At 39.0% G+C, this 22,110-nt stretch overlaps 1 protein-coding gene across 3 annotated transcripts in view; it reads left to right on the top strand.

Moving 5' to 3' along the window:
* Nucleotides 1-22,110, top strand: part of LOC112049975 (uncharacterized) — a 96,705-nt gene that overhangs the window by 71,951 nt on the left and 2,644 nt on the right. For 2 of the 3 annotated variants that reach the window (XM_052888750.1, XM_052888749.1), the window contains exons 7-14: nucleotides 6,100-6,224; nucleotides 16,163-16,330; nucleotides 17,419-17,569; nucleotides 18,285-18,507; nucleotides 19,280-19,450; nucleotides 20,075-20,188; nucleotides 20,851-20,931; nucleotides 21,554-21,659. In XM_052888750.1, the coding sequence (XP_052744710.1) occupies nucleotides 6,100-6,224; nucleotides 16,163-16,330; nucleotides 17,419-17,569; nucleotides 18,285-18,507; nucleotides 19,280-19,450; nucleotides 20,075-20,188; nucleotides 20,851-20,931; nucleotides 21,554-21,659 (1,139 nt within the window). The remainder of the gene's footprint in view (nucleotides 1-6,099; nucleotides 6,225-16,162; nucleotides 16,331-17,418; nucleotides 17,570-18,284; nucleotides 18,508-19,279; nucleotides 19,451-20,074; nucleotides 20,189-20,850; nucleotides 20,932-21,553; nucleotides 21,660-22,110) is intronic. The other variant, XM_052888751.1, reaches the window with a different exon arrangement.

The following is a 22,110-nucleotide window of genomic DNA, read 5'->3' as shown; positions in this document are numbered from 1 at the left end:
CGTAAGGACAAGGAAGTACCTACATCCAATGATTTACGTTGACGCGTATCCATTGTACACAATCCAAAAAACTACCGCCACCGGACTATCTCAACGCGCAAAATCGCTATAAAGATGTTTTATAAGTCGCCGTAAATCATTCTGATGTATTCATTAGCTCACTCTGTCTCGAGCGAGGTTTATTATCCGCTTTGTTACTATGCAGGAATAACAATCCGCCAATCGCACGCGTTTATCTGGCTTGTGTTACAGTTTTTATTGGTGGAATCGAAGGCTGTTCTACTGCAATGTTGTTTTAGCCAATGACAATTTAGCACCTAACTGCGGTTCTATCTGCCGGGAAATTCACTAGCTTTGACCTTTTACATTTTTCGTATTCCTTTTAGTCCATTGTTAACAATTAGATCACAATGACAACTGGGAAATAATATCAACCTATTTTATAATAACAACGAACGCTTATATAATGATTTATTTATTTTGCTATCATCCGCGAAAATTCGGCGAACCCATGCGACAATTACTTTGCAATTGCACGTTGTAGAGTCAACATCTCCTGAGGATGCTCCGGTTTCGGGGTGAAACGTACGTAGAGAGTATTTTGTCGGACCTGGGTGACGTTGTCGCATGGGTTCGCCGAATTTTCGCGGATGATAGCAAAATAAATAAATCATTATATAATCATGATGAACTTCCGCAAAGTAACGCCTGCTTCTATCCAACAACGAACGCAACGAAGGGTTGTATCTGCTGACATTTTTTACCAATAATCTAAATTACGATCAATTCACCATTCATCATTAACAACTCATATTCGGTTCCTGTTGAGCACGAGTTAGAATGAGAGAGGTTAAAACTTAGTCCACCACGATTGCCCAATGCGGATTGGCAGACTTCACACTCCCACACACAGAATTAAGAAAATTCTCAGGTATGAAAATTCTCAGATGTCTCCATAATCAGTTGCTATTAAATAAATAGATCTATGATAGTAGATATGGCATCTGCTTTCGATTCCGGAGGGTGTAGGTTCGTTTCCGGTGCGAAATTAATATTGTTTGTATTAAATTTGATATGAGTCAACTGCCCTATTGTCCAAGTATAAAACGTAATTTTTGATATGTTCTAATGGATATTATGAGTGATGGTTCATCATCATCATCATCATCATATCAGCCATGGACATCCACTGCAGGACATAGGCCTTTTGTAGGGACTTCCAAACATCACGATACTGAGCCACCTGCATCCAGCGAATCCCTGCGACTCACTTGATATCGTCAGTCCACCCGATGGGGGGTCGACCAAAACTCGCTTACTAGTGCGGGGTAGCCATTCCAGCACTTTGGGACCCCATCCATCGGCTCTTTGAACTATGTGCCCCGCCCATCGCCACTTCAGCTTCGCAACTCGTTGAGCTATGTCGGTGACTTAGGTTCTTCTGCGGATCTTTTCATTTCTGATTCATTTAAGCTCCTTTACCTTTAAATCCCTATCCTAAAAGAAGAAAGGCCCGGCCTTGTAGTGAGTTAAGATATTTAAATGAATGACTTGAAAACCTCGCTCGCGTCACTGGTACATCTATTAAATTTCATGTTCTAAACAAACGTTATAAAAAAAATATCAAATAATATTTATTGTAATTGGTGGTTGGAAGAAGCCCAAAAACCAGACACACGTGTACCTGATATTTAGAAATAGGGAAATCAGGTAATCGCAGTTTAATTTTGATAGAATGTGAGTAATTTTTCTTGGCTCTCGAACGATTGACTCATTTTTCTGGAATAAGTCGTTGAGACTGTGCATTATTCAGATTTTAATTTTGATATACTATTTGTTGTAATCCTAAATATAATGGGGTGTTTTGTGTACGGTGTTTTTTGTTTTAGATCATAATACGCTTTATAAACACTACTAGCAGACGCCCGCGACTTCGTACGCGTTGAAATCAATGTAAACTTTCAACCTCTATTTCACCACTTTGAGGGTTGAATTTTAAAAATTCTTGAATCACATTATATTTCGTATTTTTTTCATAATTTACAAACAAATTTTTAAAACTGTAACTCTAACAATGTAGGACTTTCCATACATACTTTCAACCCCTATTTCACTCGCTTCTATTTTTATTTTAGGGTGTAACGGTATCCTATGTTTTGTTCCAAGGTCCCATTTACGATCATTACGATCATACCAAAATTCATCTTGATCGGTTCAGCCGTTTACCCGTGAAAAGGTAACAGACAGACAGACAGAGTTACTTTCGCATTTATAATATTAGTATAGATTTTTACGGGTATGATAGGGGTTGGGTAGGAATAGGGTAGGGCCGTAAGTAGTAATCCACTTTGAAGTAGAGTAACTCACATTTGTTTTAAAGAGAAAACCATTTTTTTTTCGAAATCAGTACGTTTTGCCCCATATAACCTGATTCAATTTGATAGCTAATGATCCTTCCTATCATCCCTAAAGGAATCGCTATACGTTTCCAGTGATATTGTAAGTAAACACAAAAGTGCGCGCTTACCGGAGTAGCTAAATTCGGATCAATTTTTGTGGTGTGTTTGTAGGCACGTAACTTATCTAACAGTAGAACATCTTTGGTTGTGACAATGTGTCAATGACGGCAGAATAATTATTCTTCTTTAGGTTCCATTTCCTCTAGTGAGGCTAGGCTAGCTACCATTACAGCTACCTATCCTAAGTTTAGAGGCGGTAGCTTTAAAGAGAAGTTCAAATATTGTAAAACTAACGGTCGTCCGCGTGAAACCCTATCCCTATCCTACCCCTACCCAACTCCTACCATAAGTATCCTATGACTGTATCCTGGTTCTAAGCTACCGAGTTATTAATTGTGTAACTAACACGACTTTCCTTTATATAGATTTATTGATAGTCCCTAAGCCTCAGAAATATTGGTGGAAATCCACGACTGTTAAATTATTTAATTGCAAAGTGCCATCAACATAAACCAATCCAAGTAACTACAATTTACATTTAAAGTGCTTTTAACAGCTAAATATTTTCTAATGGATATTATTATTATTACATTAAAACCAAATGCAATAAAAGTTTTACCGTTTTTAAATTGCGGTCATTTGTTTCGTCTGCATATTTTTAACTACAAGTAAACAGGAAAATCTATTAAAATTTTCCCAAAATTCTCAGACCAATTGCTGTATTTACTAACTCGGTAGATTTTGACGTCCGATTGGCATAGTGGGTACCTTGCCTACTCCATCCAAGGCCGTGGGTTCGATGTGGCTGGTAGTTCGGTCGTGGCTAGTTACTACCCTACCGGCAAAGACGTACTGCTAAGCTATTTAGCGTTCCAGTACGTTATGTCATGTAGAAACCCGGTGTGGATTTTCAACCTCCTCCTAACAAGTTAGCCATTTCTGTCTTAGATTGCATTATCACTTACCATCAGGTGAGATTGTAGTCAAGGGCTAACTAACATGTAAAAATTAAAAAAAAAAAGAAAACGGTTGCTACAACAAAAAAAAAATATGTGTGATGAACACGGGTGATTTATTTATTATTAACTGACGTTCCCGTGATAATATGGAGATAAAATATAGCCCTATGACACAAATAACGTTGCTTTCTGTTGGTAAAAGAATTTTCCAAATTGATTCAGTAGATCCAGATATTATACCACCACAAAATTTAAGTAAGTATAAAAAGCATACGCCCCGGCGCGTCGTAGCATACATCTTCTTGAACGATAAACGAACTGTACCTAATACTGAAAATATCCTGGAAAATATACCTTATCAGCCGACAGACGTCCACTGCTGGACATAGGCCTCTTTCATGGACCTCCAAGCTCAACGATCTCGAGCCACCAGCCGGCCAGGCCGGCGTCGGGCAGCAGCGACACCGGTGCGGAAATTCCAACCCTGCGAATGACCAACCCGCATGCTTAGCGTGGTCATTCTTTGGGCATTAACCTGGCAAATATGCTCTTAAAAAATTAAAACCTCATCCAAAATGGATCAGTACTTTTTAGAGAATCGCGTTTAACCAAATTGTACGTACGAGTATACTCACACTCACATTGCTCATAATGCTCACTCGTTGGACTCGAAAGCAAAACCTTTTACAAACTCCTGTAAAAAAAAAAAGAAAAACTGCGAAGTCCGTACTCACTCTTACTTAGGGGTCGAAAGCAAAACCTCCTTTTACAAAGTTGGTTTAAACCCCTATGAAAAAACGAAAACCGGCGAAATCCGTGATTTTTGAATTTGGTGTCATTAGGTAAATGTTGACGGTATTTCCATTTTCCTCAATCCACAAAAATATTTGGGCCACGCACGTCAAATGAGTCAATTATATTTATTTGGGTTACAATTTGGGTTAGTCGTAACTTGGCGCCATCTCGTGTTCGGGTTTAAAAGCTCTCGCTCAAAACATGAAAGTGATTAAAAAGCAAATTAGTTCTTTAATGAGTTATTATGTGTTATGGCGACCACGTTTTTGGGTCACTTGTGATGAAAATTCTTTACGAGTAACAGCCAATATTCGGCTCACCGTTGAGCATGAGTCTCCTTTCAGAATGAGAGGGGTTAGAGTAATTGACCACCATGCTGGCCTTACGTAGAGAATTAAGAAAATTCACAGGTACTGGTTTCCTCACAATGTTTTCCTTCACCGTTTGAGACACGTGATATTTAATTTCTTAAAATGCTCATATCTGTCAAGTTGGTGGTGCATGCCCCGAACCGGATTCGAACCTACGCTCTTCGAGTCTAAGACAGAGATCATGTCCACTGGGCTTTCTCGGCTCATTCTTTTTTTCTTGAGAAAAAAAGAATGAGCAGCAGCATGAGCCGAGCAGCACTTGAGAAAACAAAAATTTATATAATTGTATAGTATAATAGGTATCTAATCTTGACATAATAAATAATTTCAACAAATCATTGCAGTGCAGTGCTTGACGATCAAACTATTTTGAGGATTTTTTTTAAATAGTGCACTCAATACAAGGATTATTGCACTTTTCGAAGGCGATAAGCCGAAATCACAAATCCTACAAACGTGTATCCTTTTCTAGGATATGATCACACAGATCTTTTGCATGAACTTCCAAATAAACCGATCTCATGCCGCCAGCATCCAGCGGCTGCCTGCAACTCGATGTCCTCGGTCCACCTGGTGGGGGATCGACTGCGCTTTCCGGTGCGGGGTCGCCATTCCAGCACTTTGGGACCCCGCCCGCCCCACCAACGTCCATAGGCTCTTCGAACTAAAGATATGCCATGCCCATTGCCACTTCAGCTTTGCGATTCGCTGAGCTATGTCAGTGACCTAGATTCTTCTGCGGATCTCCTCATTTCTGATTCGATCACGAGAAACTCCAAGCATAGCTCGCTCCATCGCTGAATGACTTTGAGCCTTTTTATGAGGGCCACAGTTAGCGATCAAGTCTGCAACGTCGTATTATAATCCATATATTGTCAGAGTGACTTGTTAGACACGTACTCGATATATCGGCATACCACAGCTAAGTGAAATGTAGTGCCATTTCCCCATCTCGGGTCAACACGCCACGAATAGCTCGCCCGAAATAGCGCGGCCTTTACATCCGCTATATCAACTTGTACAATACATCGCACTAGTTGACCTGTATGTTACAATTTTGAACCACATTCTGATGTTAGTATCAGAAGTTTAACTAAGTCGGTTGAAAATTGTGATGTTACTAAACGGATCTATAGAAAACCCATAAAAACATTTCGTGATTTGTGAGATAAAAATATTGCCATGTTTTTGAAGTGTAAATTTTGGTATTTACTTTGACAATTTTTGCTGGTCAAGATAGTTCTTAAAGTAGGGGTTTCCTTGAATCCTTCCAAAAATTCTCATGAAGCTGGCATGGTCATTAGGAAAACCATGATAATGAAGTTGTGCAAATTCCTTATCGGTCTCCTAAGAGCTGTCACAGCCGATACTAGCCACTTACGCAATTGACACAGTTTGGTAGTATCTATCTACGTACAGCTGAAAGCGTACTATCCACATATATTTGCTGTGTGCAGCCTCCCTATAGCTAATAAACGACATAGAAGTGTAAATTTATGTTGTCTTGTTATACAGAACCGATGGGCAATGTGTTCGGCGTGCCGCTGTCGCAGTGCGTGGAGGCGGAGCGCGCGCTGCGGCGACACGGCGGCTCGCGCGCCTCGCTGGCGTCCCTCAACGCGCTGGAGAAGGCTGACGATGTGGGTACTCTTACTGTCGCTATACTGTGTCTGTACCGTGCCGCCGACGCAGTGCGTGGAGGCGAAGCGCGCACTGCGGCAGCACGGCGACTCTCGCGCCTCGCTGGCGTCCCTCAACGCGCTGGAGAAGGCTGACGATGTGGGTACTCTTACTGTCGCTATACTCTGTCTGTACCGTGCCGTTGTCGCAGTGCGTGGAGGCGAAGCGCGCACTGCGGCAGCACGGCGACTCTCGCGCCTCGCTGGCGTCCCTCAACGCGCTGGAGAAGGTGATGATGTGGGTACTCTTACTGTCGCTATACTGTGTCTGTACCGTGCCGTTGTCGCAGTGCGTGGAGACAGAGCGCGCGCTGCGGCGGCACGGTGACTCTCGCGCCTCGCTGGCGTCCTTCAACGCGCTGGAGAAGGCTGACGATGTGGGTATATAGAAGGGTACTAGATGAGATGGGTCAGCTTTGTCGAAATTTAGTCGATACACAAGTTAGTATTTTCGTCATTAAGTACAAATAAAACAGTAGAAACTGCTAAAAGCTACGAATACTCCTAAAAGCCGTGATCTAATAAGAAACGCACTACAAACTCAAGCGTGTATCAATTGTTTGTCAGAAATACGAAACCTATTTATATAATAGCACTACAAAATATATGAGAAATCTTGATAGCTTCGATATTACACTAACGGGTGCTCATAAATTACTACAGCGTCATAATACCTAGTCTGGTGAGAGACCAGCGTATATCGAGCCGTAGGGTTCGAGGGAAGTCTTGTAATCGTTTGGCGGTGTGGGGAACGGGAGGGTCTTGTGATAATGGGCGGTGGAACGATTTGGCATACGGCATTCGGTGTGGAAATAGTTCGCCTACGAACGCCAAGACACGTAATAGTTCTCTTGCACCTGGACCTATCCACCACTGGGACTAATGCGTTTGGGAATTTGCAGCACGTTCAATGCTTGCACGCGTTGATATATCTATGCATGGCGCCAGAACTAACGATTCTATTAAGCTGCTGTTTATACTAAAGCCAAACTCGATGTAGAAAGTTTATTAACAAAATATAAAAATAACGGTCAAGTGCGTGTAGGGTTCCTTAGAAGCACTTTAATCTTTTATGTAATTTATAAAAATACCGATAACGATACCCCACACCATGAGATAGACGATAAAAAATTCATCCTCACTTTGCATGTATGGAAGGAACCCCAAAATCTTTTTAGCACTTTGCAGACGTAATTAATATAAATACCCATACCTAATTTCAGCTTTCTGGTTTGAACAAACACTGTGTTATCTTACTGACAACTTTATCTATTTAATTAACAATTATTCGGGGTCCGTAGTCCACAATAATTACCACACATAATATTATTAATAATTACAACACAAAAATATTATTGCACAAAATCACTAACACGACTGGCAGCGTGACGCTGCCTAACAAACAACTGAGCTGAAGTCATCAAATACCCTCTTATTTATACCAACACTGATACCTTCCCTCTACAATAACATAAATAATGAATGGTGATACCACCTGTAATCGAGGCCTTGTAAAACTCCCTCTTCTCTTAGACTATCCTCGACGTTTCTCTCTTCTCTGGCGCTAATTCGTAATTAGCTCATAAACATCAATGTCTCGCTTTGTTTTCCGTCCCGTACTTTAGTAATAAAAACATTGTTCGAAGGTGAAACCGGCACTTAAAAGTATATGGACAGTTTGCAGGTACTTAAGATTATGACTTAAGTATTCATGGAGCTGCAATTACGATATACTTAAATACTGTCCCGTAGATAGTTCAGCAACAGACAATTAGGTCCAGAGTTCGAATCCTACCAAGGCAAAAAAATACGTTATTGGGATTTTTCTTACAAGAAACATTTTAATAGCAGCCAGGAGTTGAGACGTTGCGGTGTTGGTACAATCCAATTGACATTAATGTCTCGTTATCAACCCATATGATACTGCTGAGCTCAAAATGATAGGGGTTAGGCCAATAGTCCACCATTGGCAGACTTCACACACGCAGAGAATTAAGAAAATTCTCTGCTATGCAAGTATCTTCACAATGTTTTCCTTCACCGTTTGAGACACATATTAATATAATATAATTACATATTAATATAATTTCTTAAAATGCACACAACTGAAAAGTTGGTGGTGCATGTCTCGGATCGGATTCCAACCCACACTCACCGGAATCGGACGCAGAAGTCATTACTGCTATCACAACTCCTGTTTATGCTTCATAAAATGAGGTATATCTGGACATCGCAGGCTGTTAGTCCATCAGTAAGCGTGCGGTAGACCGTGGCATGACAGCACTCGTCATCAACCCATATTCGGCTCACTGCTGAGCTCGAGTTTCCTCTCGGAATGAGAGGGGTTAGTCTACCACGCTAGCCCAATGTGGATTGGCAGACTTCACACACGCAGAGAATTGAGAAAATTCTCTGGTATGCAAACTTCCTCACGATGTTTTCCTTCACCGTTTGAGACACGTGATATTTAATTTCTTAAAATGCTCATAACTGAAAAGTTGGAGGAGCATGCCAGACCAAATTCAAAAAATGTGGTATATCTGGGCATCGCAGGCTGTTAGTCCATCAGTAAGCGTGTGGTAAACCGAGGCATGACAGCGCTATCAGCCGTGTTTGATCGTACATCGAGCGCTGACAGCGCTTGATTTGTGCGTTGATCGCTGTATGATTTACTGCCCACTGGAGACGCGAGAAATGTTTGAACGATCTATGTTTATAACTGGTGTATTTGTACAGTTAGTGAAGAAGCAATTTAATTTTCATACAATAAAATGGAAACGAAATTCTGTACATAAAAATATATATTTTTGAGAAAAATGAAATAGGTCGCCTTTATACTATCACATTAATATTATAAAGGCGAAAGTTTGTATGTAAATGTAAAAGTGTGTAAGTAACTTGCACAGTATGTTTATTCCTCTTTTACGCTGCGGCTTCTGAAGCGATTTGGCTGAAATTTGGAATGGAAATAGATTTTACTCTGGATTAACATATAGGCTACTTTCATCCCGGAAAAATCCATGGTTCCCGCGGGATTTGTGAAAAACTGAATTCCACGCGGACAAGTCGCGGGTAACCGCTAGTAAAGTATAAATTTACTGCCTCACTACAAGTATAGCAAGATTATTCAGTAGCTTTCCCCCATCGTACTAAGTTGCTCTGATCTGGGAGAGTAATTTGAAAGGCATTAAGATAGAATTTTAATAAGGCAGAAAACCAGACATATAACAAGGCGTGTTATTACCACTAGGATAACCACTCATTTTGGATTTCTTAATTCATTGCATGCATTATGTAGCTGTCATTTTCATCTTGTTGTAAAAAGGCTTTTACTATGTCTCGGCCTCCCTTATTCTTACTTGCACCGAACCCAGCTCTATTAGTCTGTGCGGATAATATGTTTATGGAATTGAAGCTTTGAATTGAATTTCATAAAATTGAAAAGTAACATAATTTAATTGAAAAAAAATTTAATTGAAAATTTTGAATAACCCCCGAATGTCATGAAATGATTAATTACGCTCTCGATCAATTCATCAATATTCTCTTTCAGTGCGCTTTCATTAGAGACCGCACTCGAGTGCATTTGCAGACATTCGGCTTTTAAACGGCTCAGCCGATTTTCATCAAACGTCTAAGAACACTTGCTCATAAGTCACCTTTAATACAAAAAAAACTAAATTGAAATTTCTTCATCCGGTCGGGAGCTATGGTGCCACAGACAAACTGACAGACAGACAAACACTTATAACCATTGATAAAAATCGTTAGATGTGCTCCTCCATAATAAGATAAAGAACGCACAATTTTATGTCATTACCCAAAGACGTGCACGCACATCTTAACTTAGTACGTAACAAGCGCATGCTGTGAGTGGACGTGGACCTCAAAGAATATTTACTGTATTTTTTTTATTTTAATCCATTAATTATGCTTTCGTGTTCATTTTGGAAGTGTAAAAACACAAGCCACAACATGAATAAAGAGAAATGTGTTACGAGTGATGACGTACTCAATGTGCGAAACCAATGACAATTCCGCGACGCTTTGAGGCCCATCTAACGATCTACGATCGATGCTTATAACATCCCTCTTTTTGCGTCGAGGGTTAAAAAACAAAACAAAATAATGTTGTCATAATCTTAATGTGTTGATTACCTATTACGCAAATCGTTTTATAATTTCGGAACACGGAAGTGCTAGGTGAGCATCCAGCAGAGCTCGTAAAAAACGCTATAAAACTCGAACGCTGTCCGCCCGACTAACATTAACGTAATCGTGTGAAATTATAGATAACTCGTCTGCGAACTGTACCAGCGGCGAAGAGTTCTTGCAAGTCGATTCCCGCCGCGTTACCTTAAGAAATCCTGCATAGGTGGGCTGTAAAGTTCGTAGGCTAACATAGATTTTTTTTTTTTTTTTATAGAATTTGATTTTATTATTGAGTATAGTTGTCGTCGAAGACGATACAATGACTATTGCGGTCGTACAACTATACGATACCATAGTAGCATGAAAATGGTCTTTAGTTTTGGTGACTAACTCTTCATCAGCGCGAAATTTCTCTCCAGCGAGCATATTCTTGAGGTCTGAGAACAGAAAGTCGCTGAAGACCAGATCTGGAGAATAAGGTGGATGCGGAAGCTATTCAAAGCCAATTCATGCAATTTTACCATTGTTTCAATTGATTTGTGACTGGCTTTTTGGAACGGCTTACTTTCATCTAAATTCCATCCTTCGCCACGGCTACTTACCTATCTTTTGCAGAGCATGTGAGGCCAGACCTGCTTTAATAAAATAATTCTCTAATAAAGCTTTTCTCTTTCTTTCTTCTTTTTTATAAATGCTGAAAGCAAGGTGAAAAATTCAAAACTTCAAGCTAATAATTACTCGTAGCGCCTGGCAATTGTGGTCACAGAACATAGAACGCTAAAGCCAACGCTTTAGCCATAATGACCGAGGGGGCGTGGACCGCGTACCGTATATCTACCTATATTAAGACGTAGGTACGTTTTATTTGTTTGTATTATAAGAAAATGTACTTTCATAACGGTTGTATAGAGTAAACTTTAGTTAGTACTACCTCGTATATATTTAATTTAATTTAATTTAATGTAATGAACATTAAATTATTATTCAAAATATTTCTGCTCGACACGTTATTATGAACAACTAACGACCAATCTAAAAGACACGTGATAATTTTATCACGTCATCAACTAATAGCGTGATTGGTGTGCGTCAATTTATGTATAATCGCGCTGAAAATACTATTAATAAAATACCGATATCGTCACCGTTTTTATGCGATATGGAAGCTATTAAAGCAGTGAAATAGATCGGGTACCAACCAATGATATTTTATACTAGAGATAGGGTACTAGCAAATTAAAACTGAGGCGAACAAATGTGGAAAATTGACTTAATTTAATTTAGTCGCTTAGTAGACAACGAACGTTATATAAAATAAATAATACCTAAATATCGTCTATAATGTCGAGTTGTGTTTTCAGGAAGTGTAATAACTATATACATAAATATATAATGGAATTAAAGCCAAAATTATGCATGTGTGCGCTCAGTGGTGTAGTTAAATTCGGATCACTTTTTGCAGTAATTTTGTAGGCACGTAACCTTTTATACTAATATTATAAAGCTGAAGATTTTGTTTGGTTGAACGTGCTAATCTCAGGAACTACTGGTCCGATTTGAAAAATTCTTTCATTGTTATATAGCCCATTTATCGAGGAAAGCTATAGACTATATATCATCACCGTATTCCTACAGGAACGGAAACCACGCGGGTAAAACAGCGCGGCGTCAGCTAGTCTATAGTATAACATTATCATTGGTACCAAAAGGTCAATTTGTGTTCGACTGTACGTAGCCCGACGTCAGTCCTACGTCACAGATATCTGGTTACCTGGTCGGCCTTACGGCTGGCTTCATTAAGGCCACGATAATTTTATCGTATGACGCGTCTCGTGCCCATCCCTATATACTCCGACTGAAATAGACGGGCCATTTCGGAAGGCTCGCCTATACTTGTATCCGCGTTGCTGGCCGAACCTGCGCGTCCCTGAACTAAAACTGTTCGAGTAGGCTTTTCGGACGTGTCTGTTTTACTGCAGACTATTATGGTCAACTAATGCTCAATGACCTCAGACCAATTATTGTATAGGACCTGCCTCGCTAGACGTTACTTTTCTGTCAAAGTATATGACCAACGATCTAATGCGATTATAAAAACTGTCTCTATAGTATCGATGTTAAATAGTTGTAATCGTGTTCGTCGGTTAAAGAGCTCCGTAAAAATACCTTTATGTGTAATTGAATTGTGTAAAAAACGAGCAAAAACTTCTAGTTTAGTATAAGATATATACCAAATCTAAGCTCGTTTTCTTCAGGAAATGACAGACAATTTTGTTCGTGACTATGAGTGCGATACAGGTCCTTCTATAATTGGTCTGAGTCAATGACAGACAATGGGCGGATGATATAATTGCGATAGCCGGGAAAGCTGGATGACAATAGCACGGGAAAGAAAGAAATGGAAGAAATTGGAGGAGGCCTATACCCAATCAATCAATCAATCAAAATCAAAAATCATTTATTTCAAGTAGGCTCAGTTTACAATTTAGTCAGTTACACGTCAGTTGACTATTTGTAAAGATTCTACCACCGGTTCGGAAGGCAGGTCCTGCTGAGAAGATACCGGCAAGAAACTCAACAGTTGCTCTTTTGAAAAAGTCATACAGTATTATAATTTACAATTGATAACAATTACAATTTCTTATAGTTTTATTTCCTGTGTGAAGGTGGAAGCTGATCCAATACCCTACAAAGGGACTCCTATAATACAAATAAAAATGAAACAAACTAACTTTATTTAATATTACTAACATAGAATTGAGAAAATATATAATATTTTGTAATTAGGTTAAGGTTTATATGAAATAAAAGACTTTATTATTATTATTATTAATGCTCAATGACACTATAGACACAGTGCTATAGATATTTTTTTGTAATTAAGATTAAACTTCTATTAGATAGCTTTTTTTGCAAAAACACTCGAAGCTTTGCAAATTCACTGTATCAGAAGAATCTGAAGTTTTTATAGTGAGTGAGTGAAGCCTAAAAAAAAAAATTCGTATTATAAAAGATAGTATATAGCAAAAAAAGAAGCAACCAGATTGGCTTAACTAATTTTACACTTTAAATATTTTATTAAAAGGTATTAAATCTTCAGATTGCGTCAAGGAGATATTTCGTGAAAAAAAAAAACAACTCTTCAAGAGTTATTTTTGCATCAAAAATAGGGATTGTTAGGCAATAAAAATCCTTGAGGGATACTTCCCAGCCAGGTCCAGTTCTGTCATCCGTGTTAGGGTAGTAATACAAGTTTTTAACTTGCCTCAAATACTTACCCAACATATCCACCAGTTTTGGGTATGTGTGATCTTCTAAGTAACCATCCAACTACATAAACTTGTACCTCTTCCAATTAAGCCCGTTTCTAGATCTAAGGCTCTAATCAAGGAAGGCTGCATCGTCACTTAACATCAGATGAGTTTGCAGGGCTAACTTGTCGTTTGAATAATAACATAAAAATGAAAATTCTGAAAACCCCTGTATGTATTGATATTATTAATTACACTCTCGATCAAGCCATCAATATTCTCTTTCATTTGAGACCCCACTCGAGTATATTTGCGGACATTCGGTTATTCTTCCCCACTTTCACCCCCACAACTTTTCAGCGGCTCAACCGATTTTTATCAGACATGTCTAAAAACACTCGCACATAAGTCACCTTTAATTTAAAAAAAAAAAAAACTAAATTGAAATTGCTTCATCAGTTAGGGAGCTATGGTGCCACAGACAGACTTAGACAGACACGTCAAACTTATAACTACCCTCTTTTTGCGTCGGGGGTTAAAATAATATCATCATCATCATTGTCAGCCGATGGACGTCCACTGCTGGACATAGGCCTCTTGCATGGACTTCCAAACAAAACGGTCTCGAGCCGCCAGCATCCAGCGGCTCCCTGCAACCCTCTTGATGTCTTCGGTCCACCTAGTGGGGGGTCGACCAACACTGCGCTTTCCGGTGCGGGGTCGCCATTCCAGCACCTTATAAAATAATATACTATCTTTTATTTATTTATTTATACTTTTTAAAAATTTTCAACAATGTTGATGAAATACAAAATAAAAAAACACTATTAAAAATTTATAAAAAATAATTCAACCCCCCCGCTGCGGGACATTTGAGTGCCCAAGCAACCGGTGGTCAGGGTTAGGACCCTCCTCACAATACGCGCCGTCTCAATCGCGAAAGCTTCTTGAGATGTTGGTCGATATTATTAATCTCGTAAAAGTATGTAAATTCACTGTATCTACGAGTATGTTGATATATGCAATCATTATTCCTAGTTCTACAGTCTGATTTGTTTATCTTGTAGGCATATTAAAACAAAGTAGAAAATCATTTAAGTTGTCGACAGGATTGATTTATATGTAATAAAAATTTTACGTGTGTTTACCTACAAATCAGAGCAAGTGTTTGCCTGACGTGTTGCGGTATCCATCATATTAGCGATAAACATCGTATTTTCATAATTCAATTAACTTCATGAGTATGCTCACGCAGAAAATTTGAAACTTGAAATTGGGGAAATCCAGAGAAATCTGTTTGAAATAACTTTGTAGTAATTTATAAAACTATTCTTTCTCTCATTTATTCATTTCTGCTTTTTTTTTTAATTTTTAACAATGTTATACATAAAATATACAAAACAGTATTAAACACTTATAAAAAAAAATTCAACCCTCCCGCTGCGGGAGATTTGAAAGCAACCGGTGGTCAGGGCTCCAGAGTGAGGAACCTCCTCACAATACGCGCTGTCTCAAGAATCACTGCCTTCTGTATCTGACTCTTGATCCAACAGTTAAGCAAAAGCTTCTTAAGGTGTTGGTCGAAGCTTTTCGCTTTATAAAACTATTGTTGTTTGTCTAATAATGTATTCTGTTAACGACAATTTTAGGCATCTGTTGGTGTAGGAAATGCTGACCGTTTTGATCCCACACTCATTCTCTTATGTTTTGTTGTAGTTCTTAAGGAATTACCCATAAATGACCACGATGGGCATGCGGGTTGGTCATTCGCAGGGTTGGATTTTTCCAGTGTCGCTGCTGCCCGACATACCAGCATAGTCGGTCGCCAGAGCCTCGTCAGTCAGTTTGCAGGGTCCACTAGTTGGACGGAGGATATCAACCGGGTCGCAGGGAGCCGCTGGATTGCGGCTCGAGACCGTTTTGTTTTGAAGTTCATGCAAGAGCCTATGTCCAGCAGTGGACGTCCATCGGCTGTTAATGATGATGATGACATTCCCTTATATTATATTTCTGGTTCTTTTATAGTGCCATAAGTGTTTACTTTTATCATGTCTTGGTCTTGTTCATTGTTTTTCTTTTCTTTTATTTCTATCTTATAGTTGATTTTTACCAGTCTTCAATCTAACCGTTACTTACAGAAAAATGAAAGAAATTCAATCGAATCTAGGATGAAAACTTAAACTTTGGACAAGTCGTGAATGACTTATGACGTATTACCTCCTAAAATGCTACCATCTGGAAACAACAGTTTAAATTCGGAGTTCAAAGACAAGATGACTGGATTTATCATGAGGGTGGAAAAGGCGGGACTAAGTAGATCATCCTGTTGACAGTCAAATGCTAAATCCAAAACATTTTCGTTTTGTTCATTTTCAATCGTATGAAATTTTAAATCAGTTACGGAATATTAAATTAATTAATTTAATTAACTTACTAGATCATCTACTATGAACCTATACAAGTATAATTCTTCATTTCATACTTTGTATTTTTCAGAGTGAATCCTGCGATTCCGGTGAATGGGGTTGGTCGGGGTTAGAAGACGGTGGCAGTGGGCCCAAAGTGCCTTCAATAGTGTCCGCCTGTCTGACCCACCTGAGGAGACACGCTCTTCACACGCTGGGTCTTTTCCGAGTGTCATCCTCTAAGAAGAGGGTTAGACAGGTAAGAATGGTTTACTATCCATGTTCTTCTTTCTTTTACTCCTTTCTTTGATCTTCACTTTTTTATTACCTTCTTTACAAAGAGATCAGTTTTGTTTGCATTGAATAGGCTCTGAAACTTCTGGACCGATTTGAAAAATTCTGATTTTCAAGTAAGAAATTACTCAAGCTATCAAAATGTTAGCAAAGCCGATGAGAAAGTTTAAACAAAAACTGCCCTTTCTGTCGAAAACAAGGAAAGGAAAATAATGAAGTAAAGTAAAATCTCGTACTGGGAAACCTAGCATAATTTGATGACGACGGTAAACAACTGGAAACAGAAATAGAACGCACAATGTAAATTTCAACATGAAACTTGAGATTTATAAACTCCCGAAACAACGAAACAAAGTAAGACGAATGTGAACTTGATTTTGCAAAACACTCATTACAAAATTGTTGCTATGACAGAAAATAAAGCAGTAAATCTATCCAAGGCGAGTTTACGTGTTGGGCGCTTTTACACGCGCAGCAAGAATAAAACATTGACCGATAAAATTAGATGTTTTCAATGGTATTGGTTGCAATCGATTCGCGTCGTTGACCCACATTGGCGGGAATTTATGACCAACTCCTCTGTAGTGGGTACTTCGGAGATGCAATCAGTGTGATAGACGTTTCGATTGGTCGATTGGAAACTCTGTTAATATTTCTTGCCAATTAGAGTTGGAGTATTGATTCTGTAATAGTCTTTAATATTATGTTTATTTATGGCCTACTCAACTATTTCCTTTCTTTACTATCACGATACAATGTTTGCTTTGTTTCACAGATTCTCTTATATAGCTTTCACCATTAATGTCCTTCTGAGATATTTACAGCATCAGTCTTTCAAATTTATGTACATAATATTAATTTATTTTAAATTTTAAATTATAACTAGTATAAATCAGCTTTACTATGTTAATTTTATCAAGCTATTCGTACATTCATTATGTTCTCCTGTTGTTATATTCAATAGCATCTTTACTTCTTTCATGTTAATTTTATCAATCTTATCAAACATTTCTTTGTTTACATTATTATTTAGTAAGATGTCAATAATTTCAGCTTCGTGAAGAGTGGGAGAGAGGCCAAGAGACGGCCCTAGACGCCGCAGTGAGTCCACACGACGTGGCAGCCCTACTCAAAGAATTCCTGAGGGATCTCCCCGATCCTTTATTATGCAAAGATCTCTACCCTGCTTTTCTACAAACACAAAGTGAGTGCTATTTCTATCTTCAAATCATTTAAGTATGTTTTTAGTGAATGACAAGTTAGCCCTCGACTAGGATCTCACCTGATTTTAAGTGACGATGCACTCTAAGATGGAAGTGGGCTTAATTGGAAAAGATGCAAGTTTATCCTCCCATACCTCGCTAGTGATGTAGATCTAAACAGAGGGGTCCTGGGTTTAATTCCCAGCTCAGCTCAGTTAAGCATTAAATAATTTCTAAATTGAACACGACAAAGAATAAGTGGACACAAAAATAAATAAAAAACATTAAAAATGAATAATTTAAACTAAGAACTAGCATGCAAAGGCGGCCTTAAACTTATAAGCGTAAACTTATGGTCTAATCTAGTAATCAGCATTGGCTTTGGCAAGTAAGCATTCTACTGGCATCATGGATCTCCTACTGAGGTCAATGACTGGCAGACGATTGAGCTATTTAGCGTTTCGATGTCATGTAGAAACCGTCAGGGGTATGAGTATAAAAACTTGTAATTCTTCCAAGTGAATTCGCTTCTGCTTCGTCGCAGGGCATTCAACGGCTAACTTTTTTATGGTATTATATTAATGGTAACTTAGGCTAACTTAAACTATCTTATCCCAATAACTTTACAAATGGAAAAAAATATATGTTTCTTTGGAATCTCATATTATATCTTCCCAGCCCCTTGCAAGAACTAATAAAGTGCTTCCATATTTCCAGAAATCCGCAACCGTCACCTCCAGTGGGAGGCGCTTCAGCTCATAGTGCAGCTGCTGCCGGCGGCGCATCGCGACACTCTCAACGCCTTGCTGTCCTTCCTGGCGCAGCTCGCGGCCAACGCTGACGATGACCGCGAGCCTGGGAACAGGATGACCGCAGCGAACCTTGCCACTATATTTGCGCCCAACATTCTGCATAGGAACAATCCTAATGAGCCTGCCAGGTAAATTAACTCCTGGTTGCCTCCTCCTGCCACAGAGCTACTGAGTGACGTAGCAAAGGGGATATACGAAAGAGGGCGGATTTTGTCGATGACTGCGGCGAATAGAATGAAACGGCGAACTTCGTCAGCATCTTCATGCAACCGTTATAGGCGGAATATTCTGCGAGGGCCTGCCAGATAACTTGTATTAAGTTTAGTGCTATAAGACAATATGAGACAGTTTATATTGAGCTGAAGCTGGCGGCGCATCGACTTTCTCAACGCGGAACTGTCTTTCCTGGCACAGCTCGCTGCCAACGTGGACGATGATGGCGAGCCCAGCAAATCCTTGCTATATTTGGTGGCAGATAATGCCAACAGAGATATCAGTATCATTCTTGTCAATTCTTGACAACGAAACTATTAGTGTACATTATGGGGTGACATTTTCAAGTTTTTCCAAACTTTTTAGCATATCACATAACATAGACCTTGTCCGTAATTCATCATTATTTCCTCTTAGAATGAGAGGGGTTGGGCCTTAGTCCACCACGCTGGCTCAATTGCCGATTGGCAGACTTCACACACGTAGAGAATTAAGAAAATTCTCAGGTATGCAAGTATCCTTGCTATGTTTTTCCTTTTATACTTTTGAGACAAGTGATATTCAATTTCTTAAAGGATTTCGATTTCGAACCTACGCCCTCCGAGGAGAAAGCAGAGGTCCAATCCACTGCGCTATCACGTCTCATTGTCCTAAATACAAGGAAAAAAAATACTTCTCCATTTGCAGTCCCGAACAACTCCTCTCAGAGAGAGCAGACGTGATCAACGTGGTGCGGCAGCTGGTGGAGCGGCACAGCGAGCTGTGGGCGCTGCCGGCGGAGCAGCTGCACCAGGCCTACATACACCTGGCGCAGTCCGCGCCCACGCACCTCGACTCGCTGCTACTGAGGAGAGCTGAGTGAGTGTACAGATATATTTAGATTGTTTTAGGACAGGCCAGGGCCAGGGCACCCATAAAAAGCACACGACTGAAATGCAGCTTTAAAAACGTGCAGGCATATCTGCATAACTGCATCGCAACAGGGTCAAGTCTCCAAAAAGGGATTGTTTCGAAGTTCTTTAAGAACGCCATTTAAAGTTTAAACAAGCAAACACTCTTTCACTATGCCAGTTGATGGCAGCACGCTTCGTTATATGTACACTTTTCGAAATGCACTAACTCCTTAAGATAAGCATCCGTAAAGAAATTTTGCTTTATAAAATACTTTCAGATAATGGAAACCTACTTTAGGACGTAGGGTTCTGTGGGGACATAAAAAAATAGAGAGCTCATTTAAGGAAGTATTGCCGATATACCTGCATCTGTAGCTATGTATGACAACTGTGTTGTGGTCCGTAAATTTAATTGTCGGTGGAAAATTGGAATCACTTGAGGATTGAGGAGTAGGCAATGAATTGTAGGACGTGTTTTTTGATGTCTTGGAAAGCGTTTGATTTGTTAAAGGCGAAGTTTCTCATACCCTTATATGCGTCATTGATTTATTCAACAATCAGTATAAAATAAATGGTTGAAATATTCCAGATCAGCAGCGGAAGCTAACGCAAACGCAGAGGGTGCGAAGAGACTTTGGTCCCGCGAAAGCTTCCTCCATGCGGCTGCAAACACCGCAACCCTGGCCTCGTCACCAAATGCCAGGTAATTGTCAATATAACACCACCATTATGACTTACTACATACTATACATTAGATTAAAGGGGAGAAATAAGGAGAAACATCATTTAAGGGAGAAAAGTTAAAAAAATGTCCAGCTGTTATCTTTTTGCCGACCACTCCAAAACCAGTTAAGAAGTTGAAGAAGAATGAAACTATATTTATAGTGACTGAAGTGGCAGTGCAGTATTTAAAACCTATCTACTATTTACGTAGTCCAAAATAGTTTTGGAAGTAAAGCTGTCAGAAAGGCCCTTTCTTTAACCCTGTCGCTGCTGTGACACCATCCAAATGTGACATTTTATGGATGGTTCTCCTCACCTTTAGTCTCTAACCCATGATACACGTATACGTCTCCACACACCATGCTTCATCACAGCACAAACACTCATACCATTATAACAGAAACTATAATAATTCTACTCAAACTCTTTCTAATATGAACCTATGTAGTTGACACACATAATATAATTATAAAAATCCGATAACGTTATTGCCATAACATTCCAATTCCATAGCATAATTATTTCCAGCAATTTTTCGCCCATTAGCCTATAACTATCCAAGGGACAGTTATAGGCTAATAGGCTAATGAGGGTATATAACTAGCCAAGGGATTGAAATACTAAAATGGTGATGTAATTCAGGGGGGAGAGATCGAGTCGACCTCGTGCCGCCTCTGATACCTCTTCCGCTTCTTTATCTTCCACCATCACCTTTCTCACCAGGCAAGGCATATGCACCATTCATATTATGCGTGCTAATACTTTACGTACATAATTTAAAAATGCATGCATTCATAGATGTCTCTTTTGTGGATTTAGATAAGACCTTTGATTGACTATTAAATGAAGATCGACTTTTCTCAAGCTATTCTTTCAGTATGACGATAGAGTAATTTTAAGTGAACACAGATATATTATAAATCAATAAAAATAATCTAACAATATTATGGTACAAATTGGTGTTGTACAAGGAGGTATATCGACTCCAATAGTATTTATATTAGTCGAAGTTGTCTCGCTTTTCATGTTAGGGAATGTAGGTTGCATGACAAAAACGTTAGTTAGTAAGTAATATGGGTATTAATTATACAGATATTGAAGGGTTGGTTTTTATTGGAATAGTATGATGTGACAGGCGTGGTTGTTTGTGAAACTGAACATGCTTTAGTAAAACTGAAAAATAATTATCATCTTCCATTATCTTCCTTTGTGTTTGCTAAGACGAACTTGTCATATATATAACTATTGCAACCAAAATCAAACCATCATAAATAGAATTTGTAGTAATTTATCATTAAAGATGTAAGAATTTGTAATGATAATGATTAAATACTTGACATTACAGTAGAGTACGTAGTAGTGAAGAGCGAGGAAGCAGTGGTATAGGCATCAGTTCACCCCCCCGAGACTCAGCGCCGGACTCAAACGACTCTGCCAGTGACTACAATGAAGTAAGTGTAATAATAGTTTAAGAATTACTGGTAGAGTGTACAGTATATATCTCTGTCTAACACAATACTATAGAAGTAAAATTTCGCACATATGAGATATATAAACAGAAAAGCCCTCAAGTTAAGGGCTTTTCTGTTTATATACCGCGAGACTTGAACGACTCTGTCAATGACTACCATAGATTTAACAGTCGGTACAGAGTACCTAAATAGGGACTGAACAAATGACAATAGAGTGCAAAAAAACGAATAGCAACGGTATTCGAATGCAAAGTAGCGAATAGTAGGGTAGGGTAATGGTAGGGACAAGTGCATTTAAGTCAAAGCTTATCTTGACTGGATCCGCTAGCATAAAATATACTTAATTTTTGGACAAAAATAATACTGGCTATCCACAAAAAATAAAACTTATTTAAAAATGATGTATAAGTGTCAATTAAATTTTTGGTGT

The sequence above is a fragment of the Bicyclus anynana genome, chromosome 23 (assembly GCF_947172395.1).
Source record: "Bicyclus anynana chromosome 23, ilBicAnyn1.1, whole genome shotgun sequence".
In the NCBI taxonomy this organism is placed as follows: Eukaryota; Metazoa; Arthropoda; class Insecta; order Lepidoptera; family Nymphalidae; genus Bicyclus; species Bicyclus anynana.
The sequence above is the reverse complement of the archived record's forward strand: the minus strand, read 5'-3'. Positions and strand labels throughout refer to the sequence as shown.